This window comes from Drosophila nasuta, chromosome 3 (assembly GCF_023558535.2).
Source record: "Drosophila nasuta strain 15112-1781.00 chromosome 3, ASM2355853v1, whole genome shotgun sequence".
NCBI classification, from domain to species: Eukaryota; Metazoa; Arthropoda; class Insecta; order Diptera; family Drosophilidae; genus Drosophila; species Drosophila nasuta.
In genome coordinates this window covers 22,300,292-22,322,467 of record NC_083457.1, presented here as the reverse complement: position 1 = coordinate 22,322,467, position 22,176 = coordinate 22,300,292, and the positions used below count along the sequence as shown (strand labels likewise).

General features: G+C 38.1%; 1 protein-coding gene across 1 annotated transcript; it reads right to left on the bottom strand.

Annotated features, from left to right (window-relative positions):
* Positions 1-737: 737 nt before the first annotated feature.
* Positions 738-15,809, bottom strand: LOC132794059 (uncharacterized). Its single transcript, XM_060804284.1, has 11 exons — positions 15,662-15,809; positions 10,073-10,167; positions 8,056-8,308; positions 7,821-7,994; positions 7,182-7,753; positions 6,916-7,037; positions 6,473-6,853; positions 2,563-3,228; positions 1,502-1,898; positions 1,183-1,436; positions 738-1,116 (listed from the first exon to the last, which is right to left on the bottom strand). The coding sequence occupies exons 2-11, from the start codon at positions 10,131-10,133 to the stop codon at positions 877-879; spliced, it is 3,120 nt and encodes a 1,039-aa protein (XP_060660267.1). The 5' UTR covers positions 10,134-10,167; positions 15,662-15,809; the 3' UTR covers positions 738-876.
* Between the last annotated feature and the right edge of the window lie 6,367 nt (positions 15,810-22,176).

Genomic DNA, 22,176 nt, shown 5'->3' with positions numbered 1-22,176 from the left:
TGCAAATGGGAAAGTACAAGACGAACTTGCTGAGACAGAAAGAGCCGGAAAAAGTAAAGCCAGAGATTTGTAAATACAGAGAGACAAAGAGAAAGAGTGTGTAAACAGACTACTGTCTGATACTACGAAAGGAGGGAGGAGAGTGGAGGAAAAAGACTCGAGACTAAAACGAGGAAGATAGCAAGGGAAAAAAGATGATGACGGAGACTGACTTGGAGTTCAGGTTAAAGACGTAGATGGAGGGCCCCAAAGGGTTGATTGCCTTGAAAGTCGGCGACATGTGCAAAAGTTCAGGTTCAGTGGAAGGCAGCGTGAAAACCACAAAAACAGAGGCGAAGCAGAAAAGTAAACAAAAGAGATGAAAACACAACAATACAATACGACAAAAACTTAAATAAAATGAACATGAAATAAAAGATTCAATAAACTTAAATAAATCTGGGGACAGATCTTTAGTGAGGTACAAGTACGTGTGCACAGGTTTTCATTGCCAACTAACACACAAAGCTGGAGCGTGATTATGGAGCACCGAGCGTGTGTGAATAGGTAGGTGTGTGTGTGTGTATGTAGCTGGGCTTACAGATAATAATTGTGCACACAATTTATGAGGCAAAGCAGAGCCTAGGAATCAAACAAAAAGCCGCGACCTCAGGCAAAGTCGCAGGCAAGGCAAAAGGTTTTGAGCGGAGAGCGGGAATATGGTCGACTGACACTTAAGGTGAAATGAGAGACAAATCCACAGTGATTACGTATACGTATATTAGCACAAAAGCTGATGAGTCATCACTTTAACCTAAACAACAACTAGAAATAACATTAACGCTAAGAAGCTAACACAGCTACAGCTAAAAAAACGTATCTACAAGATACAACAAATTATTCCTTGACATGCTCCAACGTTGGATGCGCTTGCGGATGTTGATTCAACACCGTCTCCAGCTGCACATCCGTGGTGCAGATCTTGTGACAGAGCTGCCGACGCAATCGTATCAAGGCGTACAGACTCCAGGCGGCGCCCAGCAGCATGAGCGCCATAAGAATGGGCTGCAACACTGGCAATACCTTGACATCGAGACGGATGAGGAAGGTCACAAATCCCGGCAGTCTATCCAATTCCTACACCGAAAAAGAACGAGCACAGTTTGCATTTGGAAGGTATAACGACAAATGGGGATTACTTACAAACTCGTACCAAAATGTGGGCACAATCATATAGCTGAGCTTCTTCAGTCTTGGTTGACTATAACTCCGCATATTGGGCATGATTGTGTTCGACTGGAAACGATAATTCTCCTTGATCGGTATACCCGTTGTTGGCTCCAGCAAAATGTTCCCCTCATGCTCCTCGGCATTGGGATTGAGACCTTCGAAATGCTCCGTCCAATCGTAGCTGCTGCCATAGAAATGCGGCATTGAGAAGGCAGCGGGCGCATCATCTGCCAGGACAACAAAATCAAATCAATCAAGAAGCACTTTAGCTAGAACTTTCACTATCACTCACTTATCACACACTTGGACACGTCGAACATGCCCTTGGGCAATCGCACACCATTCGTTACTGATAAACACTCCGGCGCCGTCTCATTCGGCAGCAGCAGCGCATAACGATAGGCATTGATGCCGTCCAGCTCCTCCTCGCGTTGATAGTGCAGCGGGAGAATTCGACACGATTCACTGGCCACGATGTTCAGCGAGGTGTTCTTCTTGATGTTGGGCGGGAAAAGGGAATTGTCATGGGCGCCCTCCACATTAATGGGACAACTGTCGTCGATGAATATCCGATTACTCTGTTCCTTTATTAATTGCTCATCGTTGAGAGTCTGTATGCGAAAGAAGTTGTCCACGCCGTGATCCGTGCCAATGTTAACTTTGAAAACTTCCTCCTTCTCCTTAAGGGCCTGCGGTATGGAGAGGTGAGAAATATGGAGATTATAGTTTGAGTAGAACATGCACCGTTCTTTACTATTATTTTAATAATGTGTGCAATAAAAGTTCCCTTATCGGGTAAACAAATTATTTGGCTATTCCTCTGGCCAGATGCTGACAAAGTCTTCTTACGTCTTATCAGCAGAGACTCTATTTAAAAGTACAAAAATCATGTGCAGATAAGCATCCGGGCAATAGAGTTTTCACTGTAATGTGTTATAAAAATGGTGCCTATAATTTCGAAGGTAACACTAAAATCCATAACACTGTTTATAAACGTAAAATGAAAATGCTCTTTCGAATGATATATGAGTACTAAAAACATATTAAAAGCAGAAAATTTAAGTTTCAATGAAATTAAACTATTGTTCATTTCAAAATATCAGTGGGATTAATAAAGTAAATAAATATTAATGTCATTTTAAGCTTTAGCTAAGGTATCGTATTAGAGAACGGAATGCTGCTGGTTTTAGGAACCACATTAAGGTTTAATCTGATTGCAGGGCAATTCAGCAAATAATTCTATCGAAGTAATTATAGCTGAGATCCCTTTTTTCTATACTCTTTTAAACTGTTTTTCTTAAAAATAAAAATAAAGATATATGAATTCTTCTTTTCTTTCGAAGTTTAACTCACATTATGCAGCGGACCACAATTGCTGGAAAGAGGCAAAAATGTGCTCATCACTTGCAGCGAGGGACGCGTGAACTCCCAGAGGAAGTAATAGATGCTGTCCGATAGGAAGAGGGGCTCGTTAACTGTGACTGCATCGAATCCAATGGTGGCAATGGATATATATGAACGCGCAGTCTGGGCAGCAGCTCCAAGCAGCACGCTGTTGAACTGCACAATGGTTTTATTGAGAATATCCGGTGAGACGCTCTCCTCGGGCATAAACTTCACATGGCGATAGCGATGCTTGTTGTACGTCACACTGTCCTTGGTGCGATTGATGATGTCGTTGTAGCCGAGGATGTGGTAGGTGATGGGACCAACCTGCTCCAGGCGCACTTTACTATCTTTTCCACTGAGAAAATCCTCGGCATTGGTCACATTGAAGAGATAGCTCTTGAGTTTGCCAAATGGCGAATTGATCCAACTGTCCATGGTGGGCATTTCCTGCCTGAACTTGATGTGCTCCCTGGCCACCACATCTTGATAATTGCAACCACAGGAGACAATGAATAAATAAAGATTGAGAGCACAGAACAGCGACAACGAGACGATCTTTAGCCAGAAGCAATAGTTGGCCATGGTTAAAGTTTTAGTTCCACACAGATCACTTTCGAGACGAGATCGAAGCTACGAGATTCGATTCAGCTGATGCGTCCGCGTTGCTGAGATCACGCGATCCGTTTGATTCATTCAAACTAATCGCCAAGCTTTTGGATTTTCATGTTTTTCAAAAATTTTTGTTTTACATTGACTTATCTCGAGGTCCCTTCCTCCTCGGGGTTCTGTTTGAAAACCAAACGAGCGAATGTTTTGTGTATATGTAGCAAGAGCCAAGTAAAAGTTATCAGTTGAGCGACTGTTGCGCCGGTCAAATACCCTGGTTTAAAGTCATTTCCATGCAACTATCTCAAGTAACTCGGTTGTTTGTCGTGCGATCTTTGTGAAATTTTTGGTATAGCTTGATAATATATTGTTATTTGAAATTATTGTGTAAGTGAAATAATTATTAATTCATTTCCTAGGAATGCCTAAAAAAACTGCATTGTTTCACCATCGTTTGTCATGAAATTTGCAGGATTGTTAGTTTATATAGTATTCTCTCAGTTTATTAAATAATTTGCTCAACAAACATTCAATAGTATATAAAACTATAAATAATTAAATTTTTTAAAATGTTTAATAGCCATTTGCGTATGCATATGCTTTTAATGCGCCAACTTTTATAAGGTATCCACATAACAGAAAGGCTATCAGCAAGCAGAGGGCACTCACGCTTAGTTGGCTGCGCAATGTTAGCGATAGCGATAAAGTTGCAAACTCTGACCCAAGCCCATAGAATTTACGCAAATCGTAATTATAATTTATACCCCAAGATTAATTTGATGATCGCGCCTAGATACCCCCCATCGATCTATCGCAGACAGCTACTCCACCTGTCGCTTGATGGATCAGGCCATTGGCATTTCCGAATCCGAAATTAGAAATCTTAAAATCCAAATTGGAAAATTCAAATGGGGAGCTAAAATTCGAATTCAAATAGTTATTTTGCAATTGCATTAGTTAATTTGTAGTTTTATGGGCAATCTGACATTATCTGGATCATCACATGGGAATAAGTGAAAACTAAAAACTGACAATATAGACGTAGACAACTGTCCATGACGACTGTCGGTGGCGGAGACGGAGACGGCAGATTGTGCAATTGACGATTGGAAGTGGCGGTCTTATCTGCCACAGACACAGACAGTGAGACAAACAGTCGTGTATTATCAGCGTGCCAAGTAGGCTACGACTATTTCGTCTGTCTAGTCGATCACGGAGATCACAGTGAGCTGCAATGGCCATTCGATTCAGATTGACGGTGCAGAGAGATCCGGTCTGGCTGCGATTCCAAAGGCCCAAAAAAAAAAAATAGCCTCTCTCCTCTATCAAAGCATCGTTAAGTCTGAGTCTGAGTCGCTGTTTGTGCACCTTTCATATTAACCTGGCATTAAACTTGAATAAAAAATAAATAAAATTAATCTAATGTGATGAGTTAAGCACTAGTGACAACTATTAGACACCCTATACTACACGTTCTTGAATTATTTAAGAAACGATTTTAGTAAATTGAAAAAATTTTAGAAATTGCAGCTAAAAATTGATTTCTGATTCATTTCATATGATTTGCTATTAAATATTTACTATTAAAGATATAATTCCCAAATCAGCAATTACAAAGCTAACCACTGAATCACAACCAATTAAGCAAACATACGTTTGATCAAAGTTTAACGGACGATTAAATTTAATTGAAGATTACAGGGTATAATGCGAGCTTACTGAACTGCAGTGTCAGCTCAATTAATTACAGCAAACACTTTTTGCTGGCGCTAAATGTACGAATAATTTCCTGAATCCAATCAAAACACAACTTTATGATACCCAGTCAGTAGATTTAACACAGCTTTATTAGCTGCTTATATGTATGTTTTAGTGCAAATGTATAAAACGTGTATTAAACGCGTGCAACATAAGCTAAGAACTTGTATGCCACGAGCAATAGATGGCGCCAGTGTTGCTGACGCTGTTCTACAGCTCGAGAAGTTCATTCAACTTTTTAAACCTTTTCTGTTTGTTATCAAATTTAAATAAAATAAAAAATTATATGCAATTTAAGCGAAATATAATTATTACTAAAATACGGGTAGAAACCGTTTGCTTAGATTATTTCAATAAGTTATTACTTTAGAAAATAAATAATAATTTTCATGTTGTCCGCAAGAGCATTTATGATATTTGTATTTTGTCAGGTCAAAAATATTTGACTTTTAAAATCTGAAAAACAATTTTGTTTGGTCAATAACCAGAAAATTGATCAACTTTTCCAATCTTTTAGAAGAAATGACCTATTAATCTTTTTCCAATGACCGACTGCTCAAAGGAATAATCTATAGATCACAAACCAATCAAAATTTAAAAGCTCTGTCTATAATTTTTTATACAATATATTCATCTATGTTGTTGAACCCTGTTCAAGGGCACAATAAATGTATCTTAATTAATTATTATTTTGATTATTTGTCAACTTATATTTGTTGTTGAATTTCATTTATTGTTGACAAAAGAATTTGTGATAGAGGGAGCTTATCGCTTTGCTGCATATAGGGTCTATGATATAATGTATATCTATAGAGCGATTATGACATTAAGACATCCCATAAATGGCAACTGACGCGAATAATTGTTGAATTGATTGAGTAAGGAATGCGTGTTTTGGAATTTTTATGTGCCTAATTAAAATAATAGCGTAATTTATTGTACACATTAAAGTCATATACATTGTACAGATATAGATATACGATATACATTAGTTTTACATACATATAATTATATATATATTTGATATTATAATAATGTTGTTCATATTATATTTTTATATTGATTCGATAGATTTCTAATTCGGAAAGTTCGCCAGTCCATTAAAAAAAAAGAGGTCTGTCTATAATCAAAGCACACAACTTCAGGTAGAACATTTGTGACTTATTTGGAATATCGCACAATTTGTAGAATGTTATTTGTGATTTGTTTTTCGGTTATGTTTTTTTTGAGACTTAAAGCGATCACGACCACATTTTTTGGACAGACTATCAGCTAATGCACTTTGAAAGTAATTCAGTAATTAATAAATTGTTTAAAGTTAAGCACTTAATGACGAGTTGCTACCAAACATCTAAAAATATACAATAAGTACATACATATAAAATGTAAGTCTTCCCAGCTCCATATTGTTCTAGAGACTACAACACATTCGCAATCGCAATCGCATTCGCTTTCGCAACTAGCTACTAACTAAAACATGTCCCAAATGACCCCGCATAGCGCATCAATATCGTTGATTTCCTGGGGCATTATCCTTGTTCTGCTTCTTATTCATATCCACCTGAGCGGTGGCCAGATAATTCGATCCCTCCAAATGCAGTGTGCTCTGTCTGTGCGAGTTGCGAATCAAACAGAACGTGGATAGCACCAACAAAGCCACGCCCAGCGCGCTCAAGGCGATGATGAGACCAACCCGTATTTTGGGTGGAATCGTTTCGGCGAAACGCATCAGATCCGTCACCTCGTTGGGCAGTCCCTCGATGCCCTCCTCGAACCACAAGATGGGGAATATGATGTCCGGGAAGTTGGCCACTTGCTTGATGTCAAACACCTGACTGACGGCCAGATTGATCTGAATGCGAGCGCTCACACGCAATGTGGTGCCCATTTTCTAAAAGAAGGCAGAGATTAGTAGAGCAGAGTTTAGGGAATTTATTTAGTTGTTAAGCTTACGGGCTGCACATCGAAGAAGAACTGATGATCCTCTTTGTTCGGGGGAGAGATGCCCTCGACTTGAGTCCTCAAACTATCGTCGGCCAGATAGAAGTGAGGGAAGCTTAGCATAATAGGTGAGTCTAGGGGAAGATAAAGAGAGAAGTTAGAAAGCTATAATCGAACTGAACGAGGAGTCTAAAGTGGAAGGAGGATGGCCAAGGAAAAACTTCCTTAAAGGTGAGAAAATATTCTCTTAGTTGCCTATCTTTTCTCTCATCACCTACCGTATTGACAGAGCGATACGTTGAATAGTCCGTTGGGTGAGCACGAAGGTTTGCCAGCTGGGCAGTAGCACATGTTCTCTGGGCGGCTGTCGACATCGGCAAATACCCACTCGGGTGGCGTGAAACGATAAGCGGGCACCTCATTGTTCGTCATCACTTCCTTGTCGAAGACCAAAGGCAGCAGGCGACACAGATCCTTGTCGTAGACCTCGAGAATGCGGCTCTTCTCAATGTGCGGTGGGAAGATGGAGCCATCAGTACCATCCAGACGATTGCACTCATCCGAGGTCCAGTGTGGCAAATGAGTTCTGCCATTGAAGCGATCAATGATGCCGTAGTGCTTAATGTCATCGGTGCCCGTGAAGACAGTCACGCGATCCGAGGAGGTGCCATTCTTGCCGTAGAGCAGACCAAATTCCTCATAGGGCAACTTTTGTTCCTTGGGTACCACATCCTTGGCCAGCTTGAGCAGCGGATCTTCATAGCCCCACAGCAATTGACCCACAGAGACCTGAACGAAGGGCTTGATCTTCAGAATGTCCATAATACTGGCCATGGCCAAACGCAAAAATCTGCAGAAAAGAGATTCAAGTTCAGGTTTAATATGTCTGTGCACTAAAAAAGGATCAGTTAAGTCACCTGGCTGCATGTTTGCTCTGCGATGTGGCGCTCAGCATGGGAATGTTGGGCACAATCACAACATCGTCTTCGGGGCCAACGGACAGATCTTCGCGGAACTTGTAAATCTTGCGCAGATTATAGCTCAGCGTGCCATTGTCATTCTCCACAATGTTCACCTTTTCCCATGTCTCGCTGCAAATGCAAAAATTACAGCATTTAATATTGTAACGGGTTGCAGCAACTCCTCACTTACCTGTAGACATAAGGTCCCACCTCATCGACAATGGCCTTGGAGCCGTTGCTCAGGAAATCGTCGGCATTTGTCACATTGTACACATACAAACTGATTTTTGGCTCCACCGGCGGCTTGGCCCACCAACCAAATGTCTTTGTGCCCACGCGTAATGCGATCGTGCGATCAATGACCGCATTGATCAACGCCGTGAATTGACAAGCGACCAGAACACCGCCAATGATCAAGATGGCACCAATTGCAATTGTTATCCCTGTGAATGAAAGAGTGGATTTTTGAATGAATTCATTTTTTAGTCTATTGATTTAGTATTACAATCGATCAGTAGAATTAAATGCGTTAGATCTACATCCCTATGAAAACCAAAGGGGAAATTGTCAATAAATTTCGTTTACCAAGGTAGGAGTTTGCTTGTCTACATCTATCATTCAGTATTACAATTAACCTTTAGTTTTTTTTGATATTCTCGAATCACATTACAGCTGGATAACTATATGAATCTATTACCTTGCATATAATTTGCATAATTAACGATGACTGCATCTACTTTAGGCAACAATTAACATTATATATTCGATAAATACCTGCTTTAAATATAACTACATACAATTATATAGATTTACGGGTGACTTAATTGATCTTTACTGTTATATAATTATCTTAACTGAAAAAGTGTTCAAGTGAATATAAATGATATGGTTTTCTATACAAATTAATAAACAGGAAACTTCTAATCTAAAGATTAAAGATTAAGTACTCGATATAAGAGTATTAGTCATACCTCTTTTATATTCTCTCCAGAAATACGATATCTAGTCTAAACTATCGCTTGCTAGATCAATCGAAAAATGCATTACATGCTCGAGTATGAGTCTCAAGCGGATTCGTCACCGATTCGGAAAAAACTCATTGCTTATAATGCACCCACAACACGTTTACTGTTTGACTGTTCTCGGTTAATGGGCCATCGAATCGCAACTAATTGGGGTCCAGTTTCAAGGGCCATTTGGTCTTATGGAGTCTAGACCAAAACTATCGATTGCATTGAGTTGCTTTCTTATATAATATGGAATACGAGTAGCTTGATCTTTTAACCTTTGTTTGCCAACACACTGACTAACGTATGTAAGTCTCTCTTCGATAATTAATTCTATTAATACAGCAAATCCAATGAAAACAAGCTGCAATTAGCTATTAATCATTTGATTGAATAATTGCATAAATTAAAGAATCGCTTTGATTAAATTGCAAGCTGAATCTATGAAAGTTAATAACAATATAGAGGCAGCTCATGATAACCCAGTTTCAAGTTCTAATCATCAACTCTCGCGTCTTTAAAATGCGTTTTCTATTTGTGAAACTTCAGAAACGCAATAGACCTACAAATACTAGATATACTATATTGTGCTGTGAATCATCCAGGAATGTGTGCAAACAATCGAATGTAGAGACAGGTAAATAAACATGCTCGGCTACGCCTCAGCTTTGAGCAGCTCTGCTGAGGTGTCTGGAGTTTTGTGTAAAGACCTTGATAGAGGCGACGCAATGCCAGGCCGAACGAATACCCCAGCCCCAGAGAAGCTTGGCTTTTTGTATATAAACAATACACAAGTGTGTAATACCAACCGTGTGGAGTGGAATCAATTAGAATTCAAAACTGAAATACCAGTTTAACCAGTCATCATAGGAAATACACACAACTAACAGTTGGGAGACCACATAATAATAGTAATACTAATAATTCAATTTCAATTCAATACAATACGGAAATCTTCTGGATTTAGCCAGCGACTTAAGTAAATGGAATGTGATGGCACAATTATATGGCCTAAACAATTATAATGCATCCTCTAATTAAGTTGGCTGCGCTTGTTAAGTTGGCTGCAGCAAAGGGATACAAAAGTGCCCTTGTCCTTGTTAAGTTGGCTGCAGCAACAACTTCGAGGTATTATTAAGTTGGCTGCAGTTGGCCCTTCACTTAAATGAATTTATTATACGATTCTTAAGCTCTACTTACACCATTTGCGCAGATACGTGCTGGATAGCTTTGTGCAGAGTTTGTGTTTGGGTCCGTTCATGTTGTTAACGTGTAGATCGCCTTCGGGTTCTCAACTAGAATTGTGCAAAATATATATATCAAGAACATCAATAAAAAATGAAAACTCGTTTTCAGGGACCACTATAAACTAGGCGGGTTTTTGTATGATATTGTGTGTGCGTATGTAAAGTGTGGAATGTTCCATCGGATAATATGCATAAAACTCTTTCGCTTGAGTTGCAGAACTCTCCACAAAGTTGATAATGAAACATTATGTTCGTTTTTTTATTATGATGACGATTATAATTATATGTAGAGGGGTCTATGAAAAGACATCAAAAATAAAGCAAAAGTGTAGCAATCGCTGTGACAAGTTGAAACTTGTTAAGAGACTGAAGCGCCAGACCCCCCCTCTAAAAAAAACCCTAGACACGTTTCTGGGCGTGTTAACCTTGTGTTGTCTTTATTTTTAGTTTTTTTTTTTGCTTCTTTTAATTATATTTCTTGCATTGTTGTTGCTGTTGATTTCTTGAGCTGATTTATCAGAGATACGCTTTTGGAGAGACTCTCCCAACTGGCTTTTGTCTGTGTGTATGTGTTTATGTATATGTGACATTTAGACAAAGTGATATACAATCTTTTGTTATGCTACTTATTTGTTATTGTTATTATACTTTTTTCTTCATATATATTTCTCGTTTATTGTTATTGCTGTTTGCAAGAACCTTGCCCAGTCAGCAATCCACAACACTCGAGTCACACATCGTTTTGGAAATTTCGGAATTTTTGTTTTTCTAGAATATTTTGTTGTGCTTTGCTTTGTTTTTGTTTTTCTCCGTTTTAGGCTTTTAAATAATTACTCAGCTTAAAGGCTATTACTTATTGCAATTGCGATTGTTGTCGTTTCTGTTGTTGTTGCTGTTGTTGCTATTAATGTTGACAATAAACCAACAAAGGGCACAGATTGAGTTACTAGATAGAGTAGACGCGCTTAACCTCCGACTTTGACTTCGACTTTGACTTTAACTACAACTACTAGATAGAGAGAGAGAGAGAGGGAGAGAAACTGAGCTTGATTCCGGCACAAAGTCCCCAGAGTCAAGCAATTAAAATTTATGCCAAAACGTCTGTTAATGGCCCAAAGGCCCAAAGACACAACACGAGGCAATTTTCATAAGCCATATGCATGGGTATACGCATTTTAAATATCAAAACAGCAGCAAAGCAAAATATTATTAATTTTTATAACATTTTGGCGAAAAACACCCTTGACCGAGGCCAGGGCCATAATTTCGATAAAGCGTGTTGCCTGCTCGCTTGCTTGTTAACTGCTTTATTATTGACAATTGCAGGCAAAAAAGGCGCAATAAAAAACATTAAAAGCATTCAAACAATATTCATAATTTTTTTGCTTTTAACTCATTCGTCAACCATTTGCAGGCGCCGCACGAAACAATAGAAAAAATCTACGAAAAATCAAAATACAAAGCGCAAAGATTTAATTGTCAATGCGTCAGTCAGGCAGTTTTGTTTCGCTTATCAATTCAACGACGACGAATTTGCTGTTGAGCAATTGGGGAAGTTGTTATGAGCAAAAAGACCTGTCACAATCGGTTATCTAATATCACGTCAAACTAGATACACGCAGCCAAAGATACGCATATCTTTCTCCATCTGTAACTCCATCTGTATCGCTATCTATATAGTCTATCTGACAACTGCAAACCGCAACTCTGTTTTTTTTTTGTTTTGTGGATTGCAATTTGGTTTATGGGCACGTCTGAGGTGCGCTTTGGAATAACGCATATCTTCGTGTCGGATGGTTTGTGTTTATTTGCGGTTAAACAGCACTTGACCATGTCACGGAAACCAACAATAACTTGATGTTATTTTTTGCTCATTTATCTCCATTTCGTTTTAAGCATACCCTATAACCGTGACTTAAACGAGTTCTGAAAACTTGAGGTAGTAAAATTTTCTGCAGAGTATCTCATTCATCTGCAGTTCCTAATTACATTTTAAAGTTTTAAAAAAATAAAAAGGAATTTAACAAAAAAAAACAACTAAAATTTAACAATAAAAAATGCATAAAATAAATGAGGAAACGTGTTGATAGTCGAGTAATTGTCGTAAATAATATTATAGCTATAAGAACACAACATTTTATAGAGTTATGTTCAAAATTTCAGCAAGTAATGCTTTTTGCGCGGTATTTGTGCGTTCAGCAAACTCAAATTGCGCTCGCACATTGTACTTTGAGCCATCGACTTATGAGCACACACACATTTAACGTATTGAGATGAGTTCGCTGTGAGTTTCGCAGAGTTTAGTGCGCTCTGAAGGTCGCTGCTGTTCAGAGACAGTGACAGCGACAACGGCAACGGCAGAGACAGCGACAGATACTCAGCTACAGATACAGATACAAATGGCCAGTTACAGATACATATACAAATGCGCGACATGCACATACAGTTAGTGACGCCAAAAGGCCAAACTTGAGCCACGTCCACATGAGCCACATAAACGCGTATTGAATAGTAATTAACTAATAATTATTTATTATTTGTTATTTGTTGCTGCTTCTTCTACGTTTCGTTTGTTTCGTTTTTGTTTTTTTTTTTTCGTTGTTCAATTTTGTTTCGGCTTAAATTTGTATTTGGCGACATTCTGACCATTATCATTCGGCTCATCATTGAGCCATAAATCAAGCAGCAAATTGCTTTGGCCGCTGAATGCCAAATTTACTTAAAGCTTCTCCGATGCCTATATAGTATATATATATATATATACATGTTTATATGCGTATCAGACGATTTGCAATTGTTTTCGATTAGAAACTCGAAGAGTTGGAAGGCAATTGCAACAAGCACTCATATACTCGTATTGCCTGATCAGCCGGATCCAACGAGGCGTAACCACATCGACATCGACATCGATTTCAATGGAACTACGCCGATGTTTATACAAATGATCTGAGGAAATTCTTGATGGCGATTACAAAACAGCACAACAACTGGTACGACCTGTTTCGCTAACCAGCCGCATTTATCTGATTGCGATTAACTCAATACCGATAAAGATTGCAACTTGTCAAGCTGTTTTACGGCACAGCTCCCTGGAACTATGCACTTTTCTTGTTACCTCACAAATTTTCGTTGTTTTCGTTCCCTCTACTGTTCTATTCAACTGTTCCCTCCCAACTAATTCAACACGTTACATCGAAACTGTTCCCTCTTTCCAAACTGTTCCCTTCTCGAACACAACTGTTCCTTATCAAATCTGGCGCCTTAAACTATGCAATAAGTTATTGCGCAAAAAGAAAACACCTGCTGATTACAGAGTATTTTGCGATCGCACATCTGAGGCAATTGTTTTTGTTATTTTTACGTTGTTTTCAGTGAAATTCTTGTCAACAGTTGGCAGACAGGCTTAAGCATAATTTGCGCTGTTTGCAAACAAAACTTTTAATCTTTTCTTTCGCTGTATATTTATCGTTGTTGTGTAGTAGTTGTTTAATTAACAACTGTTGGCTTGGTTGCTTGGTTAACTTGGGGCCTTAGCGTGAAATTGCTTTGCGCTTAAGCAGAATGCAGCTTCAATAGAAACTTACTTTCTATTAGCAAATAAAGTGCTGACTGAGTTTGCCAATACCCGCTGCTGTCTCGCGACTGTTTGGTGGCTACTACCGACAACTGTGAGAATCGAACTGAAAGCGGAGGCAAGATCCGTCATTGCCACAGCTTTGCTCTGACTTGCAGTCGTCGGGCAAGGCGCCGCATAATTTCACTGCGTTTAAGTGTTGCACAAACACAGCAGCAGCAGCAACAACAACAACAACAACAGCAACAAGTAGCAGCTCCAGCGGCAGCTACTTAGTGTAAACAATTACCCTGACCCAATTTCAGCTACTGCTTTTGCTGCTGCTGCTGACACTGGCCGGGCCAAAAAGTGAGCGACGAGCGACGCTCCAACCACAACGTTCAAGCTGTTGACAATTTTTGTTTAATTTGACTTTTTTTTGGCTCGCTTGCCTGACAAATGTTGCGGTTGCCACTAGCTGCTCCACTATTGTTTTTGTTGCATTTGATAATACGTACAATAAAGTGATTTTAAATTTTCGTATTTTTGGTTTTGGCTGTCGTTTGACAATGGCGTCAATGACTCGTCTCAGTGACAAGACGACAATTCCAGTTCCATCTCAAAACGGCAGTAGGTCAGTTATGAGTCGTCTTCTTCTTGCTGGTGTTATTATTTCAACAGCAGCAGCAGCAGTAGCAGGTTGATGAAAGGGGAGGCAGCAGGTAAGTTATTTGTGTGGGGAAATTGCAGACAAAGCGCGACAATTGTCGCACCGCACGCAACTTGAAAATGATTCATTTTAATGGTACATTCACCAACAAAACTTCGCTGCACGCTCTCTTTTGAAGGGCTTTTAACACACACACTCTCTCACACACACTGGCTTGTCCCCTCACACGCATGCATGCACGCACGCGCTCTCTCTATCTCTCTCTCGATGGCCTCTCTTTGGCAGTCGCCTTTGCGCTGCCTGATCAAACGGATATTTCAATGGTATTTATATGTGAATGTGTGTGTGTGCGCATGCAGGTGAGTGTCTTGTCTGTGAGTTTGTGGTGGTTTTGTTATGTGGTCAGCGATTTGGCAGTTCATGTATTTATTTATTTATTTATTTCATTTCATTTACAGGCAGGCGAATGTTATGCGCGCTTCACTTTGATTTTGATGTTTAGCTTTTAGTTCGTTTTGAGTGGCTGCTTCTTCGTGGCGTCAACAGCGAAATTTCACTTTTTCCACATAAGTAATCATATAAAAAAAAACTCTGCACGTACATATGTATGTACATGCATACACACACATTCAACAAATGCGCTCTATGCACGTACATATATATATGTATGTACATCGCCTTGAGTGTCTGAGTGTGTTTTGGTTACACATGTATCTTAATGATTTTCCGCTTTGGAGCGCAGTTAAAGTCAATAAGCATGTTCAATTTGGTTACATTTGGCTGACTGGCAAGGTCTTGCGCCACTCACACAACCACACAGATATATATACATTTACATACATCAATTTGCATGTATGTGCATTTGCATATGTGTGTCTTTTTCTAGCGATGTGGCTTTCTTGGCAATTTAGTTCGCAACTTTTACTGCAAGCAAAAATTGTCTTGGAATGCGAGTACACACACAATCATACACAGTACGGCCACACTGCACAACGTGCACAAACGTGTGTGTAACATAGCACAGCATAACATACACACACACTTGTTGCCTGTTGCTTAAGCAGAAGGAAAGAGAGAGGCAAGCCAATAACGACAACAACAGCAACAACAACGAGAGCGACAACAGCATCGACAGCAACGACAGCAACAACAATATTTGCTTGCCAGGCTACCGCAGGCATTTCAAAATAGTTAAATTAACACATATACAAGCACACTTTTACACTCACACACACAGACACATACACACAGCGCACTAGTCGGCTTTACACTGCTACTGTATGTAATCAAAATTCTTGGACTTTTGTAAGTAAACGCACCCGGCAACGGCAACGGCAAAACGGCTAAAACGTCAACGGTAAACGGCAAACGGCAGAAAGGCAACGACTTGAACGCCAGCAAAGCCGCTGAGAAACTGAAGACTTGAAATGCGCGCACACTGAAAAGATGTTGTTTAGCTGGCGCAACATCAAAACACCGTCAGTCAGCGTCACAGTCGCAGTCGCTATCGTAAAAGCTCAACCTCAAGCTCAGCTTGAATTGCGACAAACGAACGAGCAACAGCAACAACTGAGAAAAAACCCGATATACAGGTACAAAACGTAAACGTTGAGCGACGATAAACGCCAGCGTCAAACGACAGTCGACAGCCGACAGCGACGCAGCTGCGCAGCGTCAAAAACGAGAGTAAGCTTCAGTGCTCAGTGTTGAGCATGCTCAGCGCTCTTTGCCCAATGGGGTGGAGTGCAGCGTAAAAGCTTTTTTGGCTTGCAATTGCCGAAAGCTTTGCAGTCGAATGCCGTTTGTCATGCCATGCGTTGTTTGTTTGTTGGTTGTTGTTGTTTCTGCAGCAGCTTTTGGTTGTAGTTGTGCTGATAAAAACAAGTTTGTTGCTTGCATTGAAGTCTTTCGTTTCGTTTCTTTTTCGTGTTGTCTCTCAGTTTATGCTGTCGATAGTAAGCAACCAAACATATCAATGATTTCCACATTGTACAAATGATTATGCCCAAAAACAAGTAAATGACTCACATTTGTTGTTGTTTTGCGAAACACACGCCAAACGACACTTGAACAACAGTTGCAACAAGAATTTATGCAGCCGCAATTGTTGTTGTTGTTGTTATTTGTGTTCTCTTGACTTCAACTCTTTGCCATTGCGCAAGGTTGCTAGCGGTATTTATGCAATATATTTACAAGAATCGCGGTTTTTGGTTTTTGGCACTTTTGTGTGTACTTAACATAAATATGACAAATGAAAATGAAAACGCAAAAACCATGCAAATTCGTTGTAGCAATAACACGCATTTGCCTTCGCAGTTGCAATTTGCATTTTGCCATGGAAAAAACACGTTGCATTTGCAATTCAGATTGCAGGAAATACGAATTTATTTCATAGCTTATCTAATGCATATGGATTACTTATGACTCTGGGTAGGAGGAGGCAAGTAATCGCATGGGAATTTTAAAGCAACTGCAAAATTTATGGAATATTTCCCTATTCAGTAATAGAAACTCCCTTGCAGCTCTTTTCCATCTATTCACTTACATTAAATTGCAAATTATGGACTATTTGTTATCTCTAAGAATTCCCCCTTTTCAGTTTTAGCTGTAGAAACTTCCTTATTAACTCTTCTATCTAATATTTTTTTTTATACTTTGCATATGAATTACTTTTTATCTAGGTATTTTAAAAGAAATGTAAATTATGGAATAATTCCCCTTTCAGTTATAGTTAGAAACTCACTTGTAACTTCTTCACATATATTCTTGCTATATTATAATTATCATTATTATAGATTTTAGGAAAACTAAATGATCACTTGGGTATTTTGAAGCAACTGTGAAAGTTATGGTATATTTATTTTCTCTAAGAATTTCCCCTTTTTGAGTTATGCTCAAAAAAGTCCCCTTGAGCTCTTTTCCATCTATTACATATGGATTATTTATTACTCAGAATAGAAAAGGTAAAGTCATCTCTCGAGTATTTTCATCTATTACATATGGATTACTTATGACTCAGAATAGAAAAGGTAAAGTCATATCTTGGGTATTTGGCAACAATTGCAACTCTAATAATTTCCCACATTGAGTTATACTTAGAAACTCCGTTGCAACTCTTTTCCAAATTAGACAACTTTGCTAATAATCGCAGCAAGGTCATTTAGGACAACCTTGAACTACATTGATTATAGCGATGACTTGAAATGCCAGTTAAATATAAAAAAAAAAAAGCCTCACTCCCGGTTAAGCATCTAACTGTGTGTGCGAGTATAGACAACTTTGTTTGGCAGTAAGGCTAACCGGGTTGCATGCGGCCTTTTTGTTTACGACATAAGCTGACATACAAAATGGCGCATTTGTTTTAATGATCCCATTAATTTAAAAAAAAGCAAAAACAAGAAAGCAACACGCTACACGAAATAAAAAACGAATACTTAATACACTAGCATGCATTTAAATTTAACTAGAAACTTGCCTCATTGATACTTGTGTATTTATTAAAGTGGAAGATCTTGTGATTTATTATTCATTAAGATTGCAGGCTGAATCCATTAAGCTTCTTTGCAAACGAGTCTAGCAGCTTCATTGAACGGCAAAAAAGCACAACAGTTTTAAATAGCAATTATTATCAACAATCGAAGGAGAATTAAATACGTGGTTGCTTCTGTAAGAGAGTATTTGCTCTTCAGCAAGCCAAGAAAGTAATTTCTACCTTCACTTAAGAAACAGGTTATAATCATTGCCCTACATTGCAATTAAAATTATATCAGCATATAATTTAACATCTTGTGTATCTTATACAAGAACAAAGCTTTCTAGGCGTTACGTATTTAGCTACAATGTTAGCATACCTGCTGAACTTAATGATGCTTGCGTGCTAGCTACGTATACTTAATATCTCCCCCAATGAAGTAAAGTTCAATTAGAATTGTATTTTCAACTTACGATACAGAATGTTGTCAATATGCATTTTTGAATCATAGGTATTAACGTCTTTACGAGTACTTTCTATATTCACTGGAATTTGGAATTTGTCTCATTCGGGAGGAGGGGAAAAGTCAAATATACTCGTATTTAAAAGAATACTTTTGAATCTATTTTTGGCATTGCTCGCTCAGCTATCTGGGGGAAAAAACATTCATGCACACACATTGTGACAGGGGGGTATTGTTTTATTTTAAGTGCGAGCACTAAGCAAAGCACTGCGATAAGAGGCTCAGACGCAGACTTTTGAAAAAATGACAATATAGGAAATAAATGCTACAGGGCAACAGGCGATAAGGCGCCTTCGAGAGTAACACCAATTGACGTAGGTCTCAGCTGTGATAACAACGCTCTCTTAGCTCTCTTTCTCACTGTCTCTTCAGGTGCTCTACTCTGTTGTCCACTTGACAAAACTCCACTTGAGACAGACTTAGACGCCACTTAGGCTCGTAAAATGCAGTTAACTAAATAAAGCATGTTATTTGAGATGCAATATTTAGTTTGATGCATTTCAAATAAATGAAAACATTGACATATTGATTGCATACATGAATTTTAGTACCCGGTATCCTTGTGAAAAAAAGGGATGACAACTTTATGACTACCACCAGAAATTTTTCAAAAGTTTGAGAAGAGATGTTGTCATAAAAAATGCATAAATCTGATCAGTATAAACAAATCAATTTTATTTTTAATTTATTTTATTAACAAATAAATCACGTTATTAAAGTGATAGAAAAAAGAAGCCAAATTTAAGCTTTTCTAATTAAATACTTATAATAATATATTCATTTTTAGATAAACAACGTAAGGAATATAAAATAACATTTTTAAGAGAAAAATATATGTATATATGTAATATATATATATATGTATGTAAATATGAAAATATATATGTATTATAAAATTTAATTTTTTTAAGTTTATCTATATAAAATTTGAACTCAGAACTTTGGCTACCAAAATTAGTAATAAAAAACATTCAAACATAAGAATGTTCTATAATTTAATGTTACTTCCGCTGGCATAATTGTTAAATTAAATGAAATTAAAGTGCAACTTTAAATATTTCGATAGCTTGTATAGCATATAAAGTTTATATAGTATACAAAGTATACACACGTAAGTTAAAGTCTAAGCATACATATGTGATCATATTCTTAAATATAAAACACAAACATTCGAAATTGTTTAGCACGTATCTAATAGTCGAGCACACTCGATCGTAGCCTTCACACTTGTTATTCATAAGCTTAGTCGTCAACTTAATCACATCTCGGAGCTACGAACAAAGTTCAAAGAGGCTATCAATTGCTTGGGTGATGTTGCCACATGGAAAAAATAGCAAAATAATCAAGTCTTGGCCGTGCTGTTAATTTAATACTCATTAATCGATTACTAATTATAAACTTCCGCTTTGATTAGATCGCTTAAGTAAAGCGCCTCTACGACATTGGCGAAATGAACGGGAAGGAAGAAATTGAGCTCTACTTCTGTGCAGTGCATACACCCCTTTTCAAGAGTACAGGGTATTCATCTTAACACGCACATTGAGTGACAAAATAAATAGCACGCTTTCAAGCTCTGTTGAGAAAGCCAGAGAGACTCTTGGCGAGGGGGGAAATACGAAACAAATAAATGTGGAAATGAGCGATTATTGTAAACTCTTGACTAAACTGATAAATACAGAATACACACTTGGCTAGGGTTCAATAACTCTCGACTCTCCCTCAGTTTATCAGTCAACAGAGCAGAGCAGCGCTTGTTTTTTTTTTTTGCAGTTCCACAACGTGAATGTGACACGTTTAATTCGAGTACATTTACAATCTGATAACATATTGTTCATCTAAATATATATATAGGTATATAGACAGAAAAGAGTACTTGACTCAAGGAAACTGAAAGACAAAGAATGTGTCGTTGAACAAGGCAAAAGCAACACAACTCGGAACTCGGGCGGGATACTTGCTACATACTACACAAAGAGAAAAGATCTGTTAATTACAACTGAAAACTGTGAATCTTTGTTGTAAGTAACACTTACTTTCGAGTGCATTAAGGCGTAGTTTCTTCTCCTTCTTATTTTTGTCGTTATGTTTTTGTTTTCCTACGATATAAATCATCTAAGAGCGCTAATTAACTGAGTAATGTCAGTTCTAAAATTGTAGCTGTGAGTGTGAATGTGATTAAGCCTTAAAGAGTCAAGCACAAAGCTAATTGCAAATCAAACGAAACGTCTTTAAAAAGCGTTTTCTGAAATTACTCTGCTAAACACTTTTGCTTCGCCGGTGATTTCTAAAGAAAATAAGAAATAATTTTAGCTCGGATAATTGACTGAGAGAGTCAGATTTCTATAAATAGTTAACAATATAATTTGATGCAAGAATTTACCTAATTGGCGAACAATAGGCGAAGTCTAATTGCTCTAAAATGTCGCTGTATAAAAGATTTGCATAAGAGAGTGAAAAAATAATAAATTTATATTTACTGGGAATTTTAAAAAGTAATTTGGCAATAAAATGTCTTAGTATAAACGTGCTTTTTAGCACTGTTCATTTATGAATGAGATTAGTTTATGATTAGTTTATCAAAGAATTTATTATCAGTAAACAAAAGAGCACTCGAAAAAACTATATGTCTGTATAACAGCTGCAGAAGTACTTATGTATAACTTATAAGCTTAATAGAAAAGTTTGTTTTGATAATAAATTAAAAGCTTTAACTATACTGATAGAGAGTTCGATTAGGTAGTAAAATTTAAAAAATGCTTTATTTACTAAAAAAAATTCAACGAAGTTGACAACTCCATCAACCAGAATTTCTCATAACGAACACTTTTCTATTTCGTATACTTAGTTTGTAGAGCAATTTTTCATTTCTTCCTTTAACCAGACAAAAATGATGAGTATTCAAAGTTGATTATCCGCTTAAACGAGTTTTCACTGTATAAATACGCAAAAATACGTATTTACTTTTCATATATATAACACTTTTGTGCAAAACACAAAAGATGTAAATGAAAAAGTCAATTTGAATGACAGGTAGACTACAAGTATAACACTTTCGCTGAGTAGCAAAGCAGACTTCAACAACAAAGAACGGCGTCAGTGGGTTAAATTGCATCGTAAACAAAAGTATCAGTGAAATAACAAAAACAAACGCACACGCACTCACACACATGCATGCACATACGCACACATACTTACAGGCGCACAAATATAGATGATAGATATGGAGAGTGGAGAGTGCTCGTCTTACATCTCTCCCACGCACAATGAACTTTCTCGCAGTGCACATTGTATTTGACTTAGACTTCGCTCTATGATGATTATGATAATAATGATGATGAGAATAAAATGGAGCAACTCTGTGTTGGCTCGCTCTAACACTGATGCGATAATAATGATGAAAAGACAACGCAGCTGAGTTTGCTTCGGCAGCTATTTTGTTCTAAGCAGAGCAAATCGTTTTAGATGGCGATGCTCGTCTTGAGTGTGGATGGATCTCTTTGTTTTTGTAGCGATTAAATTTGCACTTTGTGTCGACATGAATATGCATACATACATACATATGTACATATATACGTAGTGTGTGCTCGTGTGTGTGTGCAGAGATTCCGATAAGTAAACAACAACGACGCCAACGTCGACGTCGACGACGACGTTGACAGCAAAAAAAGTAGACAAGCAGCAATCATAACTGAGGCAGCGAACTGCTGCCGTGTCGTCTTCGCCTTATCAACAATACATTCGAATGCAGCGAAGGCGGCAGAGGGAGAGCAGCAGGCAGCAAGCAGCAAGCAGCAGGCAGCCAGCAGCTGAAGGCAGCAGGCAACACAGTAGCAGTCGCA